Source organism: Enoplosus armatus, chromosome 9 (assembly GCF_043641665.1).
Source record: "Enoplosus armatus isolate fEnoArm2 chromosome 9, fEnoArm2.hap1, whole genome shotgun sequence".
Taxonomy (NCBI): Eukaryota; Metazoa; Chordata; class Actinopteri; order Centrarchiformes; family Enoplosidae; genus Enoplosus; species Enoplosus armatus.
The window spans coordinates 25931013-25954165 of NC_092188.1; the positions used below are offsets into that span (position 1 = coordinate 25931013).

The 23153-nt window shown below is 42.2% G+C and overlaps 1 protein-coding gene across 1 annotated transcript; it reads left to right on the forward strand.

The window, feature by feature from the left end:
* The first annotated feature begins 562 nt into the window (after positions 1-562).
* On the forward strand, positions 563-19443 carry LOC139290014 (alpha-N-acetylgalactosaminidase-like). Its single transcript, XM_070911703.1, has 9 exons — positions 563-665; positions 3033-3189; positions 3813-3953; positions 4827-5038; positions 5142-5236; positions 8111-8272; positions 17454-17651; positions 17833-17973; positions 18883-19443. Exons 2-9 carry the CDS (start codon positions 3035-3037, stop codon positions 19054-19056), a joined length of 1278 nt encoding a protein of 425 aa, XP_070767804.1. The 5' UTR covers positions 563-665; positions 3033-3034; the 3' UTR covers positions 19057-19443.
* The last annotated feature ends 3710 nt before the right edge of the window (positions 19444-23153 follow it).

A 23153-nucleotide genomic window follows, 5' to 3' on the forward strand; every position in this document is an offset into this window, starting at 1 on the left:
AGAATGTGGCAAAACTTGTATTTCATGGTGAACCACCACCTGTCTGAACTCCCAGCTACAGATGAAGAAAAAGAAAATTCAGCTGTAAAATACAAAGGAATTCAAACTCCCAGCATCCGTGTCATTTTTGGTGGAATGTTTTATTAGAGCAGATACACCAGTAAACAAATGTATTGTTTCTTGAAAGCATGTGTTCATTATGTGTTAATTTCTTATTTGAGCTTCCCCTCAGAAACCACTGATATTAAAGCAGTAAAGCAACACCAGCATCATTCTGACTGACAAAAACATGAGTGAAAACATGTCTGATGAAAAAAAATATATATATATTGAATACAAATTAGTGAAAACTACAAAACTATAAAAATGCAATACGCAACACAATATATTACCTCAGTACCACTTTTTTGCCTCCTCCTCTTTTAAGCATTTAAGGTGCATTACTGCCACCTACTATGTTTTTCTGTCTCTTCAACCTATTTCCTGCTTTATCATGTGACACAGAGCAGTCACATGGTACTCAGTTTACCTTACCAGGAAGCAATAGATGTTACAGCTCAGGGGAAAATCCAGGAAGAAGGCAGAGAAGGCATGTGCCTGCAAAAACAATACTGACACTGATTGTTGAGATCAGCCGTGTGCAAGCTGAAGCTTCAGGTAAACAGGTAGGAGACCCTCATATATTCAGTAATGTTTAGAATGTGTGTTAATGGGATCTCGGCTGCTCAAGTGTTCTTTGTCTCACAGAGCTGCTCCAATAACATGTTCTTCGCTGGCCAAGATGTTCTACATAATTCATGTAGTAATAAGGAAACAAAACATTTGGGGGGAGTGGGGGTGGTGGGTGTCATCTCATTTAAGAGCTGCTAATTTCATTTGTTTTGGTCTATCTCCGGAGCTGTATTTTCCATGGTGATCTAAATGTTGTTCAAGAACACTTTGAAATATCACATGAATCTCAATGTAATTATATAAACTCATCTATTTTTTTTATTATCTTATTATCTCATTTGGAACCATTTCAGAGTTATGCTGTAAATTCTGAAATGTTTCCAAATGAGATGAGATGAGTATACGCAAGTTCACATTTTGTACGTCAAAATTAGTCGGCTAAATGTCCAACTGATCGCTCACATAACTCATCAAATCATATCAAATCAAATTGTTAGCTTACGTCCCAGCATGCATTGTATTCTGCAGAAAGCCTCTTTCTTTTGCACTGTAAAACATCATACAGGAACAATAATATAATATAATAATATACAAGTTTTATTCATTTGAAGATAAATAACCTTAAAATTATTTTCATACCACTTCAGAACATATAAGCATGAGTTGTTCTAACTTGAAGGTTAGGTTTTTAAATGAACATGATTAGCATATTAGCTGCTTACCAAAATGCATTGTTTGAGAGTTAAAACTCTCCAGTGACTCCCCTGTTTGTGGCTTGAAGAAAACAGGCATGCAACTTGCTGTGTGTCCTTAATAGATATTAAGATAAATCTTGGTTGTTTCTTTTCATAATAGTAAAAACTGAACCTAGGTTAGTATCGAATTCAGTCTGTAGTCCCTTACACTCATAATTTAACAAGATCACTGGGAGCAGCTTCGTCTTACAAAAGTCCGGGTCAGACCACAATGTCAGTTGGACCATTTTAGGACATATAACTATCAAGCTGTTAATCCAGATGTATAAAGTTGCAATGCATACTGTATACATAAACCATAGCAGAATAGCTAAAGAGGCCTGTTGATGATGATGACAACATATTTTGACATCAGTGGAACTCTCGGGAGGTCCAAGTGACGGTTACATCGGGTAACGTTGCAGCCGTTCATTTTTTCCCATTACTGGTATGCATAACAGAGCATGGCAGTTATCCATTCGTTCAATCAAATGTGATAACACTAATCAACTTTGGCAAGATAGTGCCAGGGTAGAGGGCTCTCACTGACATGTATGAAATTCCTTTTAAAGTCCTTGAGCTTCTTCAGAAGAGTGGAGACATGGGGATTGACTGTGACAGACTTCTTCTGCACTACTCTCCCTGTCCTCTTGGAGGCGATCTTGCCCTGACTGGCCTGTGTCCCTCTCTCTGGGTTGATGCCAATGAAAGGACTGAAAAACACAGTAGTCTGAGATTAGAGGTTGGATAGAAATAAAGTCTGCCGCTATATAAGTTCCCATGTCCCTCCTTACGCAGTGACAGCTCTCGCTTGTTTGAGGGCTCTGTCACAGACTTTTGAAGCCATTTATGCACACTTTTCGTAAGTATGCACCTTTGCAGACTTTGCTAAAGGCAAAGACCTACACTGCATAGCGTAACATTAAAATGGAACAACAGCAGAATTGTGCATCATAAAAAAATATGTACAATGAGTTGGCAAGATGGCATTTTCCTTTTAACTATACCACAGTTTTACTTATCAACAGGCAGGGTTGGAGCTCTCACACACTTATGGTGATGTCACAGGTGACGTCGGTTTGAAGGTGCCCAGGAGTTTCTGACACAATGTAAGTGTGCCTGCTTGAGCTAAAATGGCAGGTGCAAGCACTAGTTAAAATGGCTTAAACTGTTGTCTGGGAGGTGCGGACAAAGTTGAAGCACTGAAAGGGTGCGAAGCATGAGAAGTTCAGGTGTCTTTTTCAGTGTGAAAATGACAAGAGCTGAAAATGAGTTGAAGTGAAATTTTCGTTTCAAGTTTAACGCTGTTGCGACAGTTTGTGTACAACACTGAAAGTAGTTGAGCAGTAAAGGGCAAAAGCAGCTGCAATGTCAGTTTATACCTAAGTCATGAAAGCAGTTGAAATGTAATTTGATGATTAAACACTGAAGGCGGTTGAACTGTCCATTTCATTGTGCTATACACACAAATGTCTGAAAAAAAACTGTAAAACATAAACTGCCATTTATCAAAAAACATTCAAAGATGTATGTATTTTCCACCTTGGCAAGAAGAACATTCTGTATGTGTGCTTGTTTGTGAGTAAATATTTAGTGAATCTTTCTTTTTCACATTTCTTCTTTTAGAAATGGGGCTCTTAGCAGTAACTCCGCTCCTTGGCCTGATCTCATTGACTGTAGCCCTAGACAATGGATTGCTGAAGACTCCACCTATGGGATGGATGGCCTGGGAACGCTTTCGCTGTGATATTGACTGTCAAGATGACCCAGAGAACTGCATCAGGTATGATCAGTTGGGGAATTTCTCTGAATTAGCTCATCCTGCATATTCTGAGCAAAGATACTGAAAGCTTAATCACTTACAAGATAAAGGACGTAGAAACCAATAAAGGTTGCTGGATGAGTTGGATGGATGAGACTCAGAAGCCTGAGTTGTGATGGGGGCTGTTGATATTTTGCTGCCAAGGGTTCTGGAACAATCATTTGTGCTTTCTTTCAATCCTCATGCTAAAGTGCTTGAGGAGCACATATGACGCCAATGCCAGGCTACATTGCAATGATTGTTTTGAAACATACTGTATGTGTAGACAGTTTTGAAAATGAACATAGTACATGTTGTTATTACTTTGTTGTCAAAGCAGTTTAATGTTAAGTTGTTTACTTATGTTCATTGTTCATTATCTTTTCATCTCCAGAAAACAAATCACTAACCCATGGCCGCTCTCATCTTCTGCAGAGATGATGACTATGATGACCATGACTAATGATTTAACCTTCTACCATATTTAATTGAAATCTTATTGAAAATGCAAATGATGCAGAAAATCTGACTTGAATGTATATGAATGTGTTTCATGCATGTCTGACAAACTCTGCCTTCCTTTCCTCTGTTCGTCCTGTCCACAGCGAGGATCTGTTCAGAGACATGGCTGACCGGCTGGCTGAGGACGGCTGGAAGGAGCTGGGCTATGAGTATGTAATCATAGACGACTGCTGGATGTCCATGCTGAGAGATGAACAAGGGAGGCTGCAGCCTGAACCCTTCAGGTTGGTCAACTTCTCTGACTTAGCAGATTTAGCACGTCTGTGTTTTCAAAAAATCCGTGCGTAGTTTGCACTATGGATTTAATTAACAAGTCCAGGTTCAACAGCCAGTGTGTTTATGTACTGGGACCAGGTCAACCAAACAAAGTCTTTTCTCCTGTTTTATTTAAATAATATGCAGAGATCCGAAGTAGTAGTAGAAGTAAGGTTATAAAGTAATTCGCAAAAAAAAAGAAAAAATTGGAGAACTGTCTGAAAGAATAAATCAAATTTTGTGTAAATGTTTTTTTCCTATCCTATCAAGTGCAAAATAAACATGTTTGCATTGCTGTGAGGGTTCACGTGACATACATTTGAAGAAGATACTTTCTTGCCCTGTCAACACAGTTGATAGGACTTTGCCTCAGTACAGGTCTGAGTCGATTGTATGTGCCAACAAACCTGTGTGAACACTTTCCTGTATGCAGACACCCAGTTAATATAAACAGAATTGGTTGCTTATTTGCTGTCCGTGTCAGGTTGGGAGTATATCAAGCCTTTACATCAGCTAGCGAACCCTCAGATTTATTGGTCTCGACCCCTGGGAACCGCTGTATTACTGGTTAATTGTTTGTTATCTACCTAAAGTGTTTGAGCACAGGTTATTCAAAAAGGGTTTTTCTTTTTGTGGTGTTTTTGGGGATTAGCAAACACCTGCCGCCTTCTGGACTATTGTCTGGGCCTACCCTGACATGCATCTAGCGTGGTAAAACCAAAATGGATGCAGTTTGGTTTCTTAAATGTAAATAAGACCTGTGTAACGGAAACATCTCTATACTCTGGGGTCATGTTTTAGTTAGCTCCTAGTAAAGTTACTATGTGCTTGCTTTCCCCCAGGTTCCCAGGGGGCATTGCAAAACTGGCGAGGTATATCCATGACCGTGGACTGAAGCTGGGCATCTATGCAGACATGGGCACTCACACATGTATGGGATTTCCTGGCACCACACTGGATAAAATTGAGATTGATGCCCAGACTTTTGCTAGCTGGGGGGTAGACTATCTGAAGTTTGATGGCTGTAGCTCAAATCCTGTAGAACAAATACTGGGTAAGAACATCTACTAACCTATTGAATGAAGTAATTGAAATTAAATTATTTAGTACAAGAAGCCACAAGAGATTATGGATTAAGTGTTTTTTGTGTCACACAGGTTACCCTCTGATGTCCAAGGCTTTGAATGCTACAGGCAGACCTATGGCCTACTCCTGTAGTTGGCCTGTCTATCTGGGAGGACTTCCACCCAATGTGAGTGTTATCACTACGTCACTGTCAAATTGTTGGGTCATTGGGACAGATACAACTGTGCCAATATTCTGAAACAAGATTGGATAAAGGTAATTGCTGCACTTAAAGAAGAAAAGTTTATTTGTATTGAAAACTTGTTTTAAACAAAGGGAATTTTAGAACTCCTTAACAGACAAGATGGAGATTGATAACCATGTAGTGGCATGGCTTGATAGATGGCAATCTTGGTCTGTCAGTTAGTCAACCACTTTGGTCCGGATTGAAATATCTCAACGACGTCGGAAATGCCATAACATTTTGTTCAGACATTCTTAGTTCCCCTAATAACCTCTGACTTTTCATCATGTCAACATTTTCATCAGCCTCAGCTATACTGTATTTAGTGCTAATTAGCAAATGATATCATACAAACATGCTAAACTAAAATGGTAAACATTATCTGCTAAACATCAGCATGTTAGCATTGTCATTATGAGCATGTTTGCATGTTGAAGTTAGCATTTAGCTCAAAGGAACGCTGTGCCTCACAGAGAAAGTAGTTTACAGTGAACGCATACAAGGGGGTGTTCACATACACAAGGTTACCTTTTGGTGTGAGTTCTAGCTCAGGCATTTTTCAGCGTACTATGGAGGGTGTACTGCAGGGAATCAAAATCACAGTCACAGTGTACCTTGGTGACATCAGTCTGACTGGAGAGAATGACAAGATCACCTCCAGACAGCAGTCAAAACAACTTATGCAGTCCAGCAGGGTGTTATTTGCCTGTGATGCTTCCCCATATGGAGTTGGAGCAGTATTAGCTCACTGTATGACAGATGGAGAGGAGAAGCCTGTAGGGTTTGCATCCCGCACCTTTCAGCAGCAGAAAATAACTATTCCCAGCTAGATAAAGAGGGGTTGGCTGTTATTTTTGGAGTACAGTATTTTTACAAGTATTTGTATGGGAGGAAATATGTGATTTGCACAGATAATAAGCCATTGATACATTTATTCCATGAGATGAAGGCTGTACTGTAGACGACATCCCAGAGGATAATCAGATGGGCTGTCCTGTTCAGAGTATATGAGTATGCTATCATGTACAGAGCAGGTAAAAACAATGGTAACGCTGCCGCTCTTAGCCGTCTCTTACTTCCAGAGAAACCCAGTGGTCCACCACCAGAGGAATGTGTGTTAATGTTGGCCCAGGAGCAGAGACCATTGATGACATAAGAACAGCGTCAGAAATGGACAACTAAGGATCCCATACTCTCAAGGGTGCGTTAGTTTGTCTTGAGAAGATGGCCAAATAACCAGGACACAGACTTTATGCCTATCAGACAGAGACAACATGAGCTGAGTGTACAGGATGGCTGTTTGCTGTGGGGGGCCTGCATTGTGACGAGCTCCTATGATGGAATAGCCACATCAGTCGCATCCAGGGATGAGCCGAATGAAAGGCCTGGCAAGAGGTTACATGTGGTGGCCTCACATTGATACTGAGATAGAGATCAAGGTAAAGTCATGCAGCACAGAAAGGCACCTGAATGTGCACCACTCCACCTATGGGAGTGGCCTGAGAAGCCATGGAGAAGACTCCACATAGATTATGCAGGTCCTTTTATGGATAAGATGTTCTTAGTGTTTGTGGATGCACACTCAAAGTGGTTTATACCAGTGACCTCAGCTTCATCAGCAACCACAAATTACCTGCCTGAGAAACAGTTTCAGCATAAATGGTATTCTGGAGAAGATTGTGTCTGACAATGCACAGTATTTTGTCAGTGTACAAACCAAAGAGTTTAAAACATTCAAAGAACTCATGAAAAAGAGCTCAGGAGATACGTTGGAGACAAAGTTAAACAGGGCCTAGCTATCACATCACTCCACAGTCAAGTCTGGACTATCACCCGCTGAGATAACGATGGGTGGGAAGTTGAGGTGTATAGTTGATCTCATACACCCAGACTTAAAACAAAAGGTGGAATCAAAACAAGCAGGACAAAAAGCTTACCATGACCAACATGGGATACAGCCTCTCCTGGCTGGGCCATAGTCACTCTGCCCTCAACTCAACATAATCCCCCTAAGCAAATAGCACTGGAGCCCTCTATTGGTCGTGGAATGCAATAGCGGCCACTTCATGACACTATTCTTAAAATGTATTCACTGATACTGATTGATTGAATGATTAGCATTAGTATTTCCCCTAGGATGGAGTTGGAGCAGCCAAGGTGAATTTTTTTTTTCATGCATGTGCAAAACATATTTTTTGAGCTCTCAAAGCGCCCTGCCGCTGTCGGGAGGTTTCTGTGTCTGCCGGCACCAGTTGGTCTAAGGACATGCAGTATCTGGAGCATCATTTCTCAGTCTTCTATTGATCAGCCATTGTGATTTGACAAACCATGTACATCCACTGGGTGTTAGCTAGCGGCTAGGATTTCTTTAAGGCACTCCTATCCAAACAATATGTAACGTTAAAATCTCTGTGTGGGAGTCCGTCAGGTGTCTTTGAGACTGAAAGCTTTTGCGCATCACCATGGCTCTCTGCAGGAAGAAGACAACAGGTGCATGTGGAACACCTGCTATTTTGGTGTCAAAATGGATCTTCCAAACGTTTATTTCACAGATATGTGTTTCCTTGAGTATTCCTATCCAACGATTGCGTTTGCTGTAACGTTACTGTACGATGCTCACGTGAAGGTGCAGGACTGAATGATTATCCTGAATCTGTGATCAGCATTGCTTCATTGTTGATGTCTAGCTGCTTGTTGTGCTGACATTATCGGGTGACATATCCAGGTCAGTTCACTCATCATTCACATAATTCTTTAGGAAACGGCACGTGATATTTTTGTTCACACCCTTAAAGTCTGTTTCCCTGCTCCTACCAGGTGAACTACTCTCTGCTGGGGGGTATTTGTCACCTGTGGAGGAATTACTATGATATCCAAGACTCATGGGACAGTGTACAAGGCATCATTGAGTGGTTCTCCAACAACCAGGATGATCTGCAGCCAGCTGCGGGCCCTGGACGATGGAATGACCCTGACATGGTATGATGGATTTGTGTTCATTGTTGAACTTATACCTTAAAACATTACACAGCTGATCATGGAGGCACTCGGAACCCCAAGACACCTTGTCTCACAGGGTGAACACCCAAGGTTACCTTATACCAAACCATAGTATATGTATATGTATATATAGTATATGTTATATGTTAAAAAAAATGTAGCACCATCAGACCACGGCAAATTCCTTGTAATTCAATTCAATTCAATTCAATTTTATTTATATAGCGCCAAATCACAACAAAGTCATCTCATGACACTCAATAAAGTGCTAATTAAAAATAAGTTATCCAGTAAAAACCTGTGCAAAATGCAATTCATCATTATTAACAGAGCAGACGATGTCTCCGTAGCACCAGCGCTGTCTAAAAGCGTCCAAATCACCAATGTGTTTAAAAAACCTGTATTCGAGCCACAGTCTGGCCCTGATGTTGCAGAGCCAGACTGACCTGGCCTACTGTCCCTCCCGGTTCTCCACCCGGTTCTTCCTGCTTATATATATGGCCATCTTTGCTTCTCCTGAGAGGAAGTTTAGGAGCTGCCACTTCTCTCTGTTTGTCTTTTTGTAGCCAGCTCCCATAATAAAAACACTCTGAGAAAACTTCACACCAAAGAGACTAAAAACCAACGTTAGAAGAGTGAAGAACTCTGTGAGTCTCTGACACTCAGTAAAAACATGGAAGACAGTCTCGCGGAGATCACAGAATGGACACTTGTTAAAAACAGCAGGATTAAGAACAGAAATAAAAGCATTGGAGGCGACGGCACCATGTAAAATCCTCCACTGGAGGTCGGCAGTCCGTTTCTTTAGGGGAGGTTTGTACAAAATCCTCCACTGTGGGCTGGATCCGGTTTCCCCGGCCAGTCTTTTTGTCCACACAGTGGGGGGCCTGTTGCTCAGTCCTTTTCTGTTAGTGCTTTTTACACAGTTGGAATAAAAAGTATTTTTGTCCGCTCTGTGCAAAGTCAGTTTGTTTGGGTGAGTGACAGTCAGCAGGGGGCCGGTCAGGTCTCCTAACCCTGGGCTCAGGTAGATCTCCGGAAACGGGTCTGCGGGGTCCGGTTTGGTCGTTCCCTGGCTGTAGTCCATTAGGAGGCTCTTCTCCTCTCCAGAGAGCCTCTGCCTCCAGAGCTCCAGGACCCCCTGAGCCATCCGGACCGAGCGCAGACCCAACAAAGAGCCCAGGGCCACAGCATTCTTCTGGACCATGTTTTCTTTTCCTAGAAACACTCCCAGGTACTTTAGGCCGTCTCTCTTCCAGGCCAGGCTCTGGGGAAGAACTGGGAGACCGTCACGCCATTCACCGACAGCGAGGGCTTCACTCTTTTTCCAATTCACCCTCGCTGCCGATGCAATAGTAAATTTTTCCACCATAGTGGCTAAAAGGTCTGCATCCCTCTGGCTTCCGATAAAAACAATGACGTCATCGGCGTATGCCGATAAAACAATGTTTCTACTAAAACCAGGTAAAACCAGTCCTTGTATGCTGGAGCGTATCTTGTTCAGTAGGGGTTCTAGGGAGAGTGCATAGAGCAGCCCCGACAGAGCACAGCCCTGCCGGACCCCTCTATACACTCTAAAAGGAGCACACAGACCGCCGTTAAACTTCAGCACACTCTCCACGTCACTGTACAACACCTTGATCTTAGCTATGAAACCTGCGCTGAACCCAAACTTCTCCATGACCTTCCAGAGGAAGTTGTGCTCAACGCGGTCAAAAGCCTTTTCCTGGTCTAGAGAAATCAGACCAGTGTTTATACCCAATGAGCTAGAGACCTCCAAAACATCCCTAATTAGGTAGACATTGTCTACCATGGACCTGCCGGGCACACAGTAGGTCTGGTCCCGATGGATGACCTGCTCCATAGCTCCCCTCAGCCTGTTGGCCAAGGCCTTGGACAGAAGCTTGTAATCCACACACAGCAAAGACACGGGGCGCCAGTTTTTGATGTCCTGAAGGTTTCCTTTTTTGGGCAAGAGCGTAAGAACAGCTCTGCGGCAGGACATCGGCATGGAACCAGAGGCCAGACTTTCATTAAAAACATCTAAAATATCTACTGCTAAAATGTCCCAGAAGGCTTTATAAAACTCTATTGTCAGGCCGTCAATGCCGGGAGCCCTCCGACCCTGCATACTTTGCAGAGCGGCCTGAAGCTCCCGCATCTGCAGCGGCTCCTCGAGCTGGGAGTTAATATCTCCAGAGACCTGAGGCAGTTCACTGCAGAACTCCTCCAGCAGTGTGTCTTCCTCCTCGTACTCAGTAGAGTACAGAGTGGAGTAAAACTCCACCGCCCGCCTTCTGATCTGGCCTGGTTCCATGAGCTCCTGCCCCGTGTCTGACAGCAAGGAGTGGATTACCTTCTTCTGTCCGTTCTTCTTCTCCAGGCCGAAGAAGAAGCTAGAGGGAGCATCCATCTCAGCGATGTTCTGAAATCGTGACCTGACCAGTGCACCCTGTACTTTACTGTCTAGCAGGTCGGCTAAAGCCAGTTTTTTTACTTTGAGGACTTCAATATATCCTCGATCTCCTGTGGACTCACTCATTTTCTCTAGTTCCACTATATCACTCTCCAGGTCCTTCATAGATCTGGTGACGTCTCGTGTAACATTGAGGGTGTGCTGTTGACATAGAAGTTTAATTTCAGTCTTCCCATGGTCCCACCACTGCCTGAGACTGCTAAAATCACCTTTCCTCTGTCTAAAAACACCCCAGAAATACACGAGAACCTCCCTGAACTTTTTGTCACATGTTAAAACAGAATTAAAATGCCAATATGCACTTTTCGGCAAAATATTTCTAATAAAAACATGACATAAAAGCAGGGAATGATCCGTAAAACCAGCAGGTATAATTCTGCACATTTTAAATATATTAAAATGATGCTTAAAACAATAAATACGGTCAAGTCTAGCTGAGGAGATCCTACTCTCTCTGAGGTGGGACCATGTGTACTGTCTGCTGTCTGCGTGCATCCTCCTCCACACGTCCACCAGGCCATGAGAGTGGACCAGCTGCCCCAGAGCATGCTGGGATGCTGGATGAGGCTCTGCGTGGTTGCGATCTAAAGACGCATTTTCAGTACAATTAAAATCCCCACCCAAGAATAAAAAATCCTCCGAGGCACAGCTGTTTAAAACATCGTTAACTTTTTGTAAAAACAGCTTCCTCTCTGCACCGTTTGTTGGAGCGTACACATTGATAAAAACAGCTGTGAAATTCTCAAACCGAGCTTTAGTTAAAAGTAACCTCCCCTCAATAAAATGCTCGACCTCCAGCGAGACTGGAGAGAAGTTCCTGGAGAAGAGGAAGCCCACTCCTCCACTTAGAGTGGTGTTGTGGCTTAAAATGGCTTCCCCTTCCCACTCTCTCCTCCAGTCTGCCTCATTTCCAGAATTACTGTGCGTTTCTTGTAAAAACATAACATCAATGTGCTTCATTCTCGCAATTTCATAAATACGTTCTCTCTTTCTTGCATCTCGGGCTCCATTGACATTTAAACTTCCCACTTTAAAGACATCCATGTTAAGTGAGATATTAAGAACAACAATTAAAACCAATAAGTTAATTAAAACACACATTGGAGTTTTTGACATCATCACTGTTCATTTGTTTCTTTACTTTAAGCACAAGTTTTTTCAACCTAAAACCCTCCTGGTCAGTGAGGCCAGACTCCTCTCTTTGGCTCATGTGGAGTCTGGCCGATGAATAAAACACTGATAAATCAGGGAAATGATCTTCCACTTTAACACCATGTTGGTTCTTTGTCTGTAGGAGAAACGACCTGATCTTTTCTGCAGTGTACAGCTTTCTCTGCTGGCTGCTGGTCAGTTTAAAACACGGCACATCACTGCTGTCCGACACACACTCCTCCTCCTCACTCCCGCTTTCATCCGTCTGCACCTGTTTCCTCACGGTGTCCTCCCCAACTTTACTTGTTTTTGCCTCACTGGCTGCATTTTTTGTTTGTCTCCTGCGTTTGTTAGCAGGTTTTGGTTTTTCTGTTGCTGTTGCTGCTGCTGCCTCCTCCTCCATCTCCGCTTCCTCCACCTGCTCACTCCACACAACACTTTCCTCACCTGACTTATTTTCCTGTGTTCCACTTTCCTTACCTGCCTGTATCTCTCCTGACTTACCTGTCTCACTGACCTCACCTGTTCCACCTCCCCACTGTCACCTGTTTCTGACCCCTTTTCTCCCCCAACCTCACTGTCCCCTACTTCACCTACACCCTCACCACCTTTTCCTTCATCACACCCACTTCCACCATGTACATTATCCCGTGACACCCCGTGTACCGGGTCAGACACGGCAGCCAAACGACGCGTCAAGGCTCGCGGAGCCGCAATCGGCCCCGAGACAACAGGCGGCCCCGCCGCAGCGCCGGTCGCCCCCCCCGGGCCAGGCCGAGCCGGATCACCGCGCCTCGGACAGGCCTTCACGGTGTGTCCCTCCTCACCGCAACCAAAGCACTTCATTACCGATGAGGTTGCAAATATCACGTAGTCATAATCATCTACTTTAAGGTGGAAGCGGAGGTTGAGCTCCTCGTCCCGGTTGTTCAGTATCATATATAACTGTCTCCGGTGAGACACTACGTGCTTCAGTAACTGAGATCTGCATCCAGACAGGATCTTTTTGATGGGGGAAACCACTTTCCCGTGTCTGGAGAGTTCTCTACTGAGAAACTCATCGGTAATAAAAGGAGGGACATTAGACAGGACAACTTTGGTTGCGGGCTGCGTCAGCGGCAACACCGACACAAACATCTCATTCACCGAAATACCTGTCTCGATGACGCGGTTCACCTTGTCCACCCGGTCCAGGAAGATAACGACGGCGCCGTTCATCCGCGCGGCCGATCTGACACTACCGTGTCCAACCCTGTCCCCCACCGCCAGCCCGATATCCTCCACACTGCACGGGAAACCGGCGGAGATCTTAATACCGTGTTTCCGCGTGAGCCTGGAGAAGTCTCCATTTACCATGGCGTCTAAGACGCCGGCCAGCAGAGACACCGGCAGGAGACAAACAAAACCCCAAACAAACCCCAAAAACCACAAAAGTGCTCCAACTATCAATTAAAGTAAACTACCACCAATAAACTACTTTAAATTAAACATATTACTGAAAAAAAGAAACGAAAAAAAGTACGAAATCCACTCACTCAGCGTCTCACTCACACACCACAATCTCCCAGCATGCACTCTGAGAGAGAGAGAGAGAGAGAGAGAGAGACAGACAGAGAGAGAGAGAGAGAGAGAGAGAGAGAGACAGACAGACAGACAGACAGACAGGCAAAGATGTATGGCAGCACTAACAATAGAAATAGCTGTAATATTAGCTGAGATTAATAATAGGAGCTTTAATAGTGACAGAACTACGACTAAACATAATAACTGTAGTGATGAGAGTCAGGCAGGCCCATGGCGGCAGCAGCACCCAGGCGTACCAGGACCACGATCCACAGCGACCTACGAGTCGACAAAGCACAAAGAAACTCCGGGGAAGAAATAAAGTTAGTAACATGCATTGGACTGTGATGAATGTGCAAAGATGAAGATGGAGAGGAGGAAAGCTCAGTGCATCATGGGAAGTCCCCCAGCAGTGTAGGCCTATAGCAGCATAACTAGGGGGCTGGTCCAGGCAGGCCTGAGCCAGCCCTTAACTATAAGCGTTATCAAAAAGCAAAGTTTTAAGCCTACTCTTAAAAGTAGAGAGTGTGTCTGCCTCCCGGACCCAAACTGGGAGCCGATTCCACAGGAGAGGAGCTTGATAGCTGAAGGCTCTGGCTCCTGTTCTGTTTTTGGAGACTCTAGGCAAGCAGCCCTGCATTCTGGGAGCGGAGTGCTCTTGTGGGGTAATAGGGTACTATGAGCTCTTTAAAATATGATGGTGCCTGACCAGTAAGAGCTTTGTAGGTGAGGAGAAGGATTTTAAACTCTATTCTAGATTTTACAGGGAGCCAGTGCAGAGAAGCTAATACAGGAGAAATATGATCTCTTTTCCTCATTCCTGTCAGTACACGTGCTGCAGCATTCTGGATCAGCTGGAGAGTCCTCAGGGACTTATTGGGACAGCCTGATAATAAGGAATTGCAATAATCCAGCCTAGATGTGACAAATGCATGGACTAATTTTTCTGCATCTGTTTGAGACAGGATCTTCCTGATTTTTGCAATATTACGGAGGTGAAAAAAGGCAGTCCGTGAAGTTTGTTTTACGTGGGAGTTAAAGGACATGTCCTGATCAAAGACAACTCCGAGATTCCTCACGGTGGCGCTGGAGGCCAGGGCAATGCCATCTAGGGTAACAATATCCTTAGATACTGTATTTCTGAGGTGTTCAGGGCCAAGAACAATAACTTCTGTCTTGTCTGAGTTCAACATCAGATAATTACAGGTCATCCAGGTCTTTATGTCCTTAAGGCATGCTTGGAGGTTGGCTAACTGATGAGGTTCTTCTGGCTTGATCGATAAATATAGCTGGGTATCATCTGCATAGCAATGAAAATGTATGGAGTGTTTTCTAATAATATCCCCTAAAGGAAGCATATATAAGGTGAATAGTATTGGTCCAAGCACAGAACCTTGTGGAACTCCATGACTGACTTTGGCGTACATGGAGGATTCATCGTTAACATGTACAAACTGAGATCGATCTGATAAATACGACTTAAACCAGCTTAGTGCGGTTCCTTTGATGCCAATTAAATGTTCCAGTCTCTGTAATAGGATATGATGGTCAATGGTGTCGAATGCAGCACTAAGATCTAACAAAACAAGTATAGAGACAAGTCCTTTGTCTGATGCAGTGAGAAGGTCATTTGTAACTTTCACCAGTGCCGTCTCTGTGCTATGATGAGCTCTGAAACCTGACTGAAAGTCCTCAAGCAACCTATTGTCATGTAGAAAGTCACACAGCTGGTTGGCGACTGCTTTCTCAAGGATCTTGGAGAGAAAGGGGAGGTTAGATATAGGTCTATAGTTGGCTAAAACCTCTGGATCAAGTGTGGTCTTTTTAAGAAGAGGTTTAATTACAGCAACTTTAAAGGACTGTGGTACGTAGCCTGTTAATAAAGACAGATTGATCATGTCTAGTAAAGAAGTGCTAACTAAAGGTAAAACCTCTTTGAGCAGCCAGGTTGGGATGGGGTCTAAGAGACAAGTTGATGGCTTAGATGAAGAGATAGTTTTAGTAATTTGGTGAAGGTCAATGGGAGAAAAGCAATCTAAATATACATCAGGTTTTACAGCTATTTCTGAGATTCCTGTGTTTGAAGGTAAGGTACCACCTGAAGACAGGAGGTGATCAATTCTGTCTCTAATAGTTAGAATTTTATCATTAAAGAAGCTCATGAAGTCATTACTGCTGAGGCTTATAGGAATACATGGCTCAATAGAGCTGTGACTCTCTGTCAGCCTGGCTACAGTGCTGAAGAGAAACCTGGGGTTGTTCTTGTTCTCTTCTATTAATGTTGAGTAATAGGCTGCTCTGGCTTTACAGAGGGCCTTCCTATAAGTTCTAAGACTATCTTGCCAAATTAAACGTGATTCCTCTAGTTTGGTGGAGCGCCATTTCCTTTCAAGTTTCTGCACTGTTTGCTTTAATTTGCGGGTTTGGGTGTTATACCATGGAGCTGACTTTCTTTGTTTTATTATCTTCTTTTTAAGAGGGGCAATAGAGTCAAGTGTCAATCGCATTGAGCCTGCAGCACTGTCAACAACATTGTCTATTTGAGAGGGACGAAGGTTAGCATAGGAGTCCTCAGTTGTATTGAGACATGCATTGAATTTAATGCCGATGGAATCACTTCCTTAAATTTAGCTACAGCACTATCAGATAGATATCTGGTGTAGACTTTTTTGCCTAATGGCGTGTAGTCCAGTAATAGGAATTCAAAAGTTATTAAATAATGGTCCGATAACAAAGGATTCTGTGGAAAGACAGTTAGATGTTCAATTTCAAGTCAGAACCAGGTCGAGGGTGTGATTAAAACAGTGAGTGGGTTTCTGTACCCTCTGACAGAAGCCAATCGAATCCAATAAAGAGGTAAATGCAGTACCAAGGCTATCCTTATCAACATCCACATGAATATTAAAATCCCCTACGATAATGACTTTGTCTGTTTTAAGGACTAAACCTGATAAAAACTCTGAGAATTCAGATAAGAATTCAGAGTATGGACCTGGAGCGCGATAGACTATAACGAATAAGACTGGCTTCAGTGTTTTCCAGGTTGGGAGTGAGAGACTCATGACGAGGCTTTCAAATGAGTTATAATCCAGTTTAGGTCTAGAGTTCATCAACAGGCTTGAGTCAAAGATGGCTGCAACTCCACCTCCTCGGCCGGTGCCTCGAGGGATGTGAGTATTAGTATGAATGGGCGGAGTGGATTCATTCAGGCTGACATACTCTTCATGACACAGCCAGGTTTCTGTCAGACACAGTAGATCAATATGATTCTCTGATATTAGCTCGTTTACTAATACAGCTTTAGATGACAGAGATCTGATATTTAACAGTCCGCACTTAATTTTCCTATTGTTTTGGCCTATAGCAGTAGTGGTCTTAATTTTTATTAAGTTTTTATTAATGACTCCTCTCCTGTTTAACTTTGGTTGAATTAATTTAAGTGGTCGGGGGGCAGACACATAGTAATGTATGTTACTTGGCAATAAACAGTTTCTGATTTCTGATTTCTGATCTGATTTCTGAGTAAAGAGGTTTTCTTTACTGCTTTTTTGTATTGGGTTTGTTTGGGTTCAAACTACTTGACTCGTATGCAGAAGTCATGACACACATATAACTTGTTTATTGGACATGTAACATTAGTCAAGGCTATGTCCACAATAATGTGGTTACATTTGAAAACACATCTTTTCTACTGTTTAGACCTTCCATCCACTAAGCTGTTGTGTTTCACATATAAAGATGGCGCTTTTCAAAAATGCTGGATGAGTTTTAAACAACAGTGTCGTAGTGTAGATGAGGAAGACGAGCCTTTTCCTTACCCAAACACTCATCTAACCCTAACCCTGCTTTCACAGATGATTGGGAGCTCTTCCTTCTCAGCTCTGCTATGCCTTACAGTATATTCATTGCAGATGGCCCATTTCTTTGATATCTCTTAATGCCTCAAATACCACTAATATCTCTCCTCAGCTCATCATTGGAAACTTTGGTCTCAGTGTGGACCAGGCTCGCTCTCAGATGGCTCTGTGGGCTATAATGGCTGCACCCCTCATCATGTCTAATGACCTTCGAAACCTGGACAACAGCGCAAGGGCCATCCTGCAAAACAAAGTGGCCATTGCCATCAACCAGGACCCCATGGGTATCCAGGGAAGACGCTTGTTGCAGGTCATCATCAGTTTATTTATCGTGAAAAAACAAGGCTTCCAAATAATGCACACAACTAGCTCACAACTAATGTGAACAGTGAGGTGGGAGGAAGTTTGGGGATTTGGAGTCAGAGTGTGGCATTAAAAAAAAATCAAGGAACTCATATTTTGCTTTGTTTATTTTATGTGTCGTTGCACAGGAGAAGAGTCAAATTGAGGTTTACTGGAGGCCTCTGTCTCATTCAGCCAGTGCTCTTGTGTTCCTGAGTCGACGGACGGACATGCCCTACCTCCACCATACTTCTCTGGCTAAACTCAATTATGATGCTGGTGACTATGAGGTTTGTCTTACCCTTTGTATTCTTTTGTACAAAATCAGCACAACGAATAAGCACATTTAATAATCATTTAATTGTTTCAGTTCATTAAGCATTGACCTTGATCTCTTGGAAATTCTGATGAACCTATATAGACTAGACCTATAGAATGACTCATTTTAAAGAAGATAAGAGATAAGTATGTTACCGGGTCAAAGTGACACACTAATCACACATAATGTGAAAAATGACCAAAATATTTATGTGTGTTATACCAACAATTTATGGCAATTAAAACAACACAAATACCCACATATTTGGACAGTCCCCATGACTATCATAACAGTAAGATGAACAGCTGAGCCCAGAGCTGTGCAGGAGAACTGATCTTTGGAAGTAGCAGTGGATGTTTGTAAGACTGCTGTAGATTAAGCTCTGGCAGTCCTTCACACTGTTCATCAGATTATAAAAGTGCTCAGATATTTGCTAAAAAGCAGGTGTGAGTTGATCACAAGCAGCAGATCTACACAACACAATGCATTTCCACTTTCAGTGTAGACAGAAAGTTACAAAACAAAGGAATCAGAGTATTTCTTCTTACTGAAACACATAGAGTCAACAGTGGTTGTCTGAGCAGAGTGAAGCTGTCACTGTGGCTCATAGACAGCAGTCAATAATAGTAAATACAATACTGAACCAGCTCCAGTGTAACAGTTTTATCAGATTCCATACTATTGCCATTCGATTAATCACATTTACAATATAAAAATATTGGTAACAGTGACACCCTGGCAAGATTAGTGGCTGCTGTAAGACATAGCAGTTTAGAATTTAAGGGCCCGTAACACATGATTTGATGAAATATGTCTCAAATCATCAAAGTCACAGTTACCCTCTTTATCAGCCTTGAATATGCTCTTCTCTTACTTTTAGGCCTATGATGTGTTCACTGGCACGACGGTGACCGGGTTGAATGCCACCACAGAGTTTACACTCTCCATAAATCCCTCAGGTGTTGTCATGTGGTACGTCTACCCAGAACAACAGTCCAAACAGACTGAGCACAAAGTTAAACCTGGACATCATACTCTGTTAAAAAGGAACTGAACAAAAAAGCTAAGCTGGGATTTTATGGAATCATTTCAAATGCTCACAGGCTCAATCAAAACCATGTCAACTTGATCTTGACTTATTGTTGAACAGATGTTCCTTTGCACTGATGCACCTCACCTGCACTTTCATGAAACTGTTTGTGGTCTTTGGTAAATTGTTTAGAGGTGCCTTTTCCTTAAAAATGAATAAAACATTTACAAATGTTTGCGCTTGTTTGTGATGTTTGTCACAGGAAGTAACTTTTGTTAACATACTGTGAATATTTTATAATATTGTAAATTAAATTAATACATAAAATAAATGATCAACATGCTGAATGGAGTAATCAACAACATGATGTCGGGCTGTTGCCACTATGGTACAAGGTCGAAGTAAAAATGAATGGGAACCTGAACTAAGAGAACGTATTAGGAATGAAACATGGAATAAAAATGAGAAAACTCCTGCACACTTTCTTACAGCTTACTTCTGAAATATTTATTACTTATTACTATAACGATTCACTCTTTTCAACCTTCATCCGGTATATGGGTAAGCATCACAATAGTTCCACATATTTATTTCTTGAGCTTCCTCAAGTATCCAATCAGAGGAGCACAGAAATGAGTTCAGCTGGTGAATGAAATACCTTGAGCAAACAGACACATACACATTTCATTACAGCAACTTCAAACTATCGAGAGTTTGTGCTATTTTTTCTCCACCTTTTATTTATTGAGGGAGGGGTGTCACTGAGAGCAATGCTGTCTTTTTCAGGAACGCCCTGATCACATTCACACCTGGAAGCAGTTCAGTACAGCCAGTCTGATCTGCTGGTCACTGAGCAGCTTTACGGGAGCAGTAGGGGTTAAGGGCCTTGCTCAAGGACAGTGGTGGTAATGAGGGAGGGCGAGCGCTGTTTTTCACTTTCCCCACCCAGATTTATCTTGCCGGATGTTGCTGAAATGCTTCATGTATGATAATATTGACCATGTGTTTCTGATCTGATATTTAGTATGATGTTTTCTTCACTTGCATCATACATCATAAATGGTACAACATCATAAAGATACTGATCAGCCACAACAATATCATTTATCTTAACTAGAGCTACAACACACGTCACAGTAATGCTCTCACAGTACATCCACCTTGTTCATTGCACTGCGCTGTTTTGTAAGTGGTACATTCTTGTAAACAGTTGGTGAAAGGCTTGGAAAAGTGTGTGTGCACTGTGTACAGCGCTGTAAGAAAAGTCTTCTTAGCGCTCAAGACGTTCATGAACGTTTTCATTGTGTAACAAGAGACTAAAGGTTTAATCTGTTTGTGCAGCATTCCCAGATGTTATTGGGGAAGTGGACTGCACTCAATCTACAAGTAAGTCTCCATCTGGCCCTAATTAGGGAGACTTTGTGAACAGGAAGCGGTTTCACAGCATACATGTAGAGGTACATACCTTAACTAGCCCAATTTCTGAAACAAATTCACATCTAATTGACCTGCTGTCACCCATGTACAATTTTCAGATGACCTGTTGAGACACAATGGCCTGGGTCTGTGCAAGACTCAAGAATATTTAGGGAATCAATTATATGTGCAGAATTTGGGTAAGGTAGGACACATGTTTCATTAGTAATGGAGTGTGTAAAAGATGCCCCATTAACTTTACATTACTGATTTTTTTCACAATAATTGATTATCCTACAGGATGTTGTGACGGGATCCTGCTTGGATACAGGGGATATGCCCGCAGGCCATTTTTTATGACCCCATTCGCTGACCCAGCCCAGGGCCACATACCCACTATAATGCAGCCCAGGACAATGGCTCGCATGGAAATGACCTTTAGGTAACTGAAATTGAGGTTTCAGTGTGTTCGTAGACTGAGGGTTGCACCTGACTGGGCCTGCAACATCACAGTGGCATGTTGTTGTTGTAGACAATCTAGAGATTTGGAGGCTTGTCTATTTTTTCTGCATGACGCACACTGTTTCTCAGCAAGAAAACAGTGAAAACGATCTGTCTATAGTCATATTGACATCACACATGCAACATAACATATTTCACTACAACTTCAGTGTCTTCATCTGTAGAATATGTCACAGACATGAAGATCAACACTTACAATTGAGCACATGCCTCTTAACCTTTTTCTGTCTAAAATAAGAATTAAATTTAAAATGAAATGAAATGAAACATGCTATTATTAACGGCCATTACTAAAGGCAAACCGCAACACTGTCTGTGTGGACACCACACACGTGCAAGCCGCAGCAGTTCAGTAAGGTTGCCGTCACGCACAGGTAGAGGTAGGATGTGTGGCCTGGCCGTAACCCAGTGGCTGGGCTGCGTGGGAAATTAAATGAATTACTTTCTCCAAATGTGGAGTGGAGAATTACTTTTAATTACTAATATCCCCCCAGGGATCAATAAAGTATTTCTGATTCTGATTCTTCATTGGCATTTTCATTGAGCGATGTTTTGAGCTAACATAGATCTTCATCAGGCATTGTCAAATCCCCATCACAAAGCAGAACAAGCAAAATATAGACACAAATTAAGATTAATTAAAATGTAAGCAATACAGGAAAGTACAGCTTAGCAATTGAACCAACCAGAACCAACACAAACAAAAAGGAAGAGAATGGACCGAAACACATCGATTGTCAAACCTCACATCCAGGAGGAGCAATGCGAATGCCTTCCTTCGTTTGTAGGTTCTCCAGGCACGTCCAGCAAACCCCGGGGTAGATCCAGAACATGCTGCAGGGAAGATATATCTCATCTGGCCCGGAAACAGGATCCACCAGGAGGAGCTGGAAAACACTGCCTTGCTTAGTCTGCTGCCCCTGCGACCCAGCCCCAGATAAGCAGCAGATAATTGATGGATTGATTGATATTGAGTGCATAACAGATAAACAACTTTAACAATAACTCTCATTCCCTTTCCCACCAGAGGGGCCAGCAGCTTAAGGAAGATCATCTACGGGAGTGTCACCTAAAAATCACCTTTATAGCCATGCCTTGGGTGAATTCATATTTCTAAGAGGTAACATCAACAAGGATCTCACCCTGAAATGAAAAAATGGAAATAGTGTCTTCATGCACAATATTCAAAAGACAAACAATTCCTTCAATGTTATAATGCAAAAAGTACAAAACTGAAGTTGCAGCTTCAGAAGTGATTGAAAATAAAATGAGGCCTGTGAAAATATGAATACTGCATGTCTTTATCATATTTTATACTTTATTTTAACAATCATGTAATTGCTCTCAAAAATAATGTCACTATAGGCATTGAAGTACATTAAATAGTCATATTTAGATGTTACTTATGCATTTAATTCATCAGCATTTTTTTTTGCCTGCCTTGTTCTCTTGTTTTGGTTTGCCGTATTGCCTTTGGTTGTAATTAAGCCTATAGACTCCTCATGACACTCCATTATGAGCTGTTGTTCCACTGCCATAAAGAATTTTCTGCTTTTCTTTGAGACGGATGATCATGGTTTCCTCTCTCTACTCATATGTCTGTTTCTGTCAAGATGCACAGTAATCAAGGATAAATCAATCGTGGTTTGTCTAATCAATCATGCACTTGCTTTGGAAGAACTGTAATTATCAGGATGAATTAAGATGAAACACTTCGATTTATCTTGGATTGGTTGAGCAGCATAGAAAGAATGGGGCCCTGGATAGCAGCGTGTGTGTTTGCTCAAGGTGTTTCGTTCACCAGTTAAACTAATTACGGTGCTCCTCTGATAGGATACTTGAGGTATATATGTATATATACAGTGCTTATATACAGTGCTTAACAAATTTATTAGACCACCACCAGTATTGCTGATTACCAAAATATTTTATGTTTCTGTAATGGTTAATCCACCAGTATGTGCAAGCCAAGCTCTTTAATCAAAATGATATCTTTAATGCTAAAATATAATTATTGTTGTTATCCATGAATTCTCAAATTTACTGTTTTACAAAAAAGCAGAATAAAATAGTAAAGCACATTATTATTTTTTGATTGAGATGCCAAATTACAGTGATTTACTTGCATTCCTGAACAGAAAAAAATGTTTTGTGGTTGCAAGAATGCAAGCTGTTATCAGGGC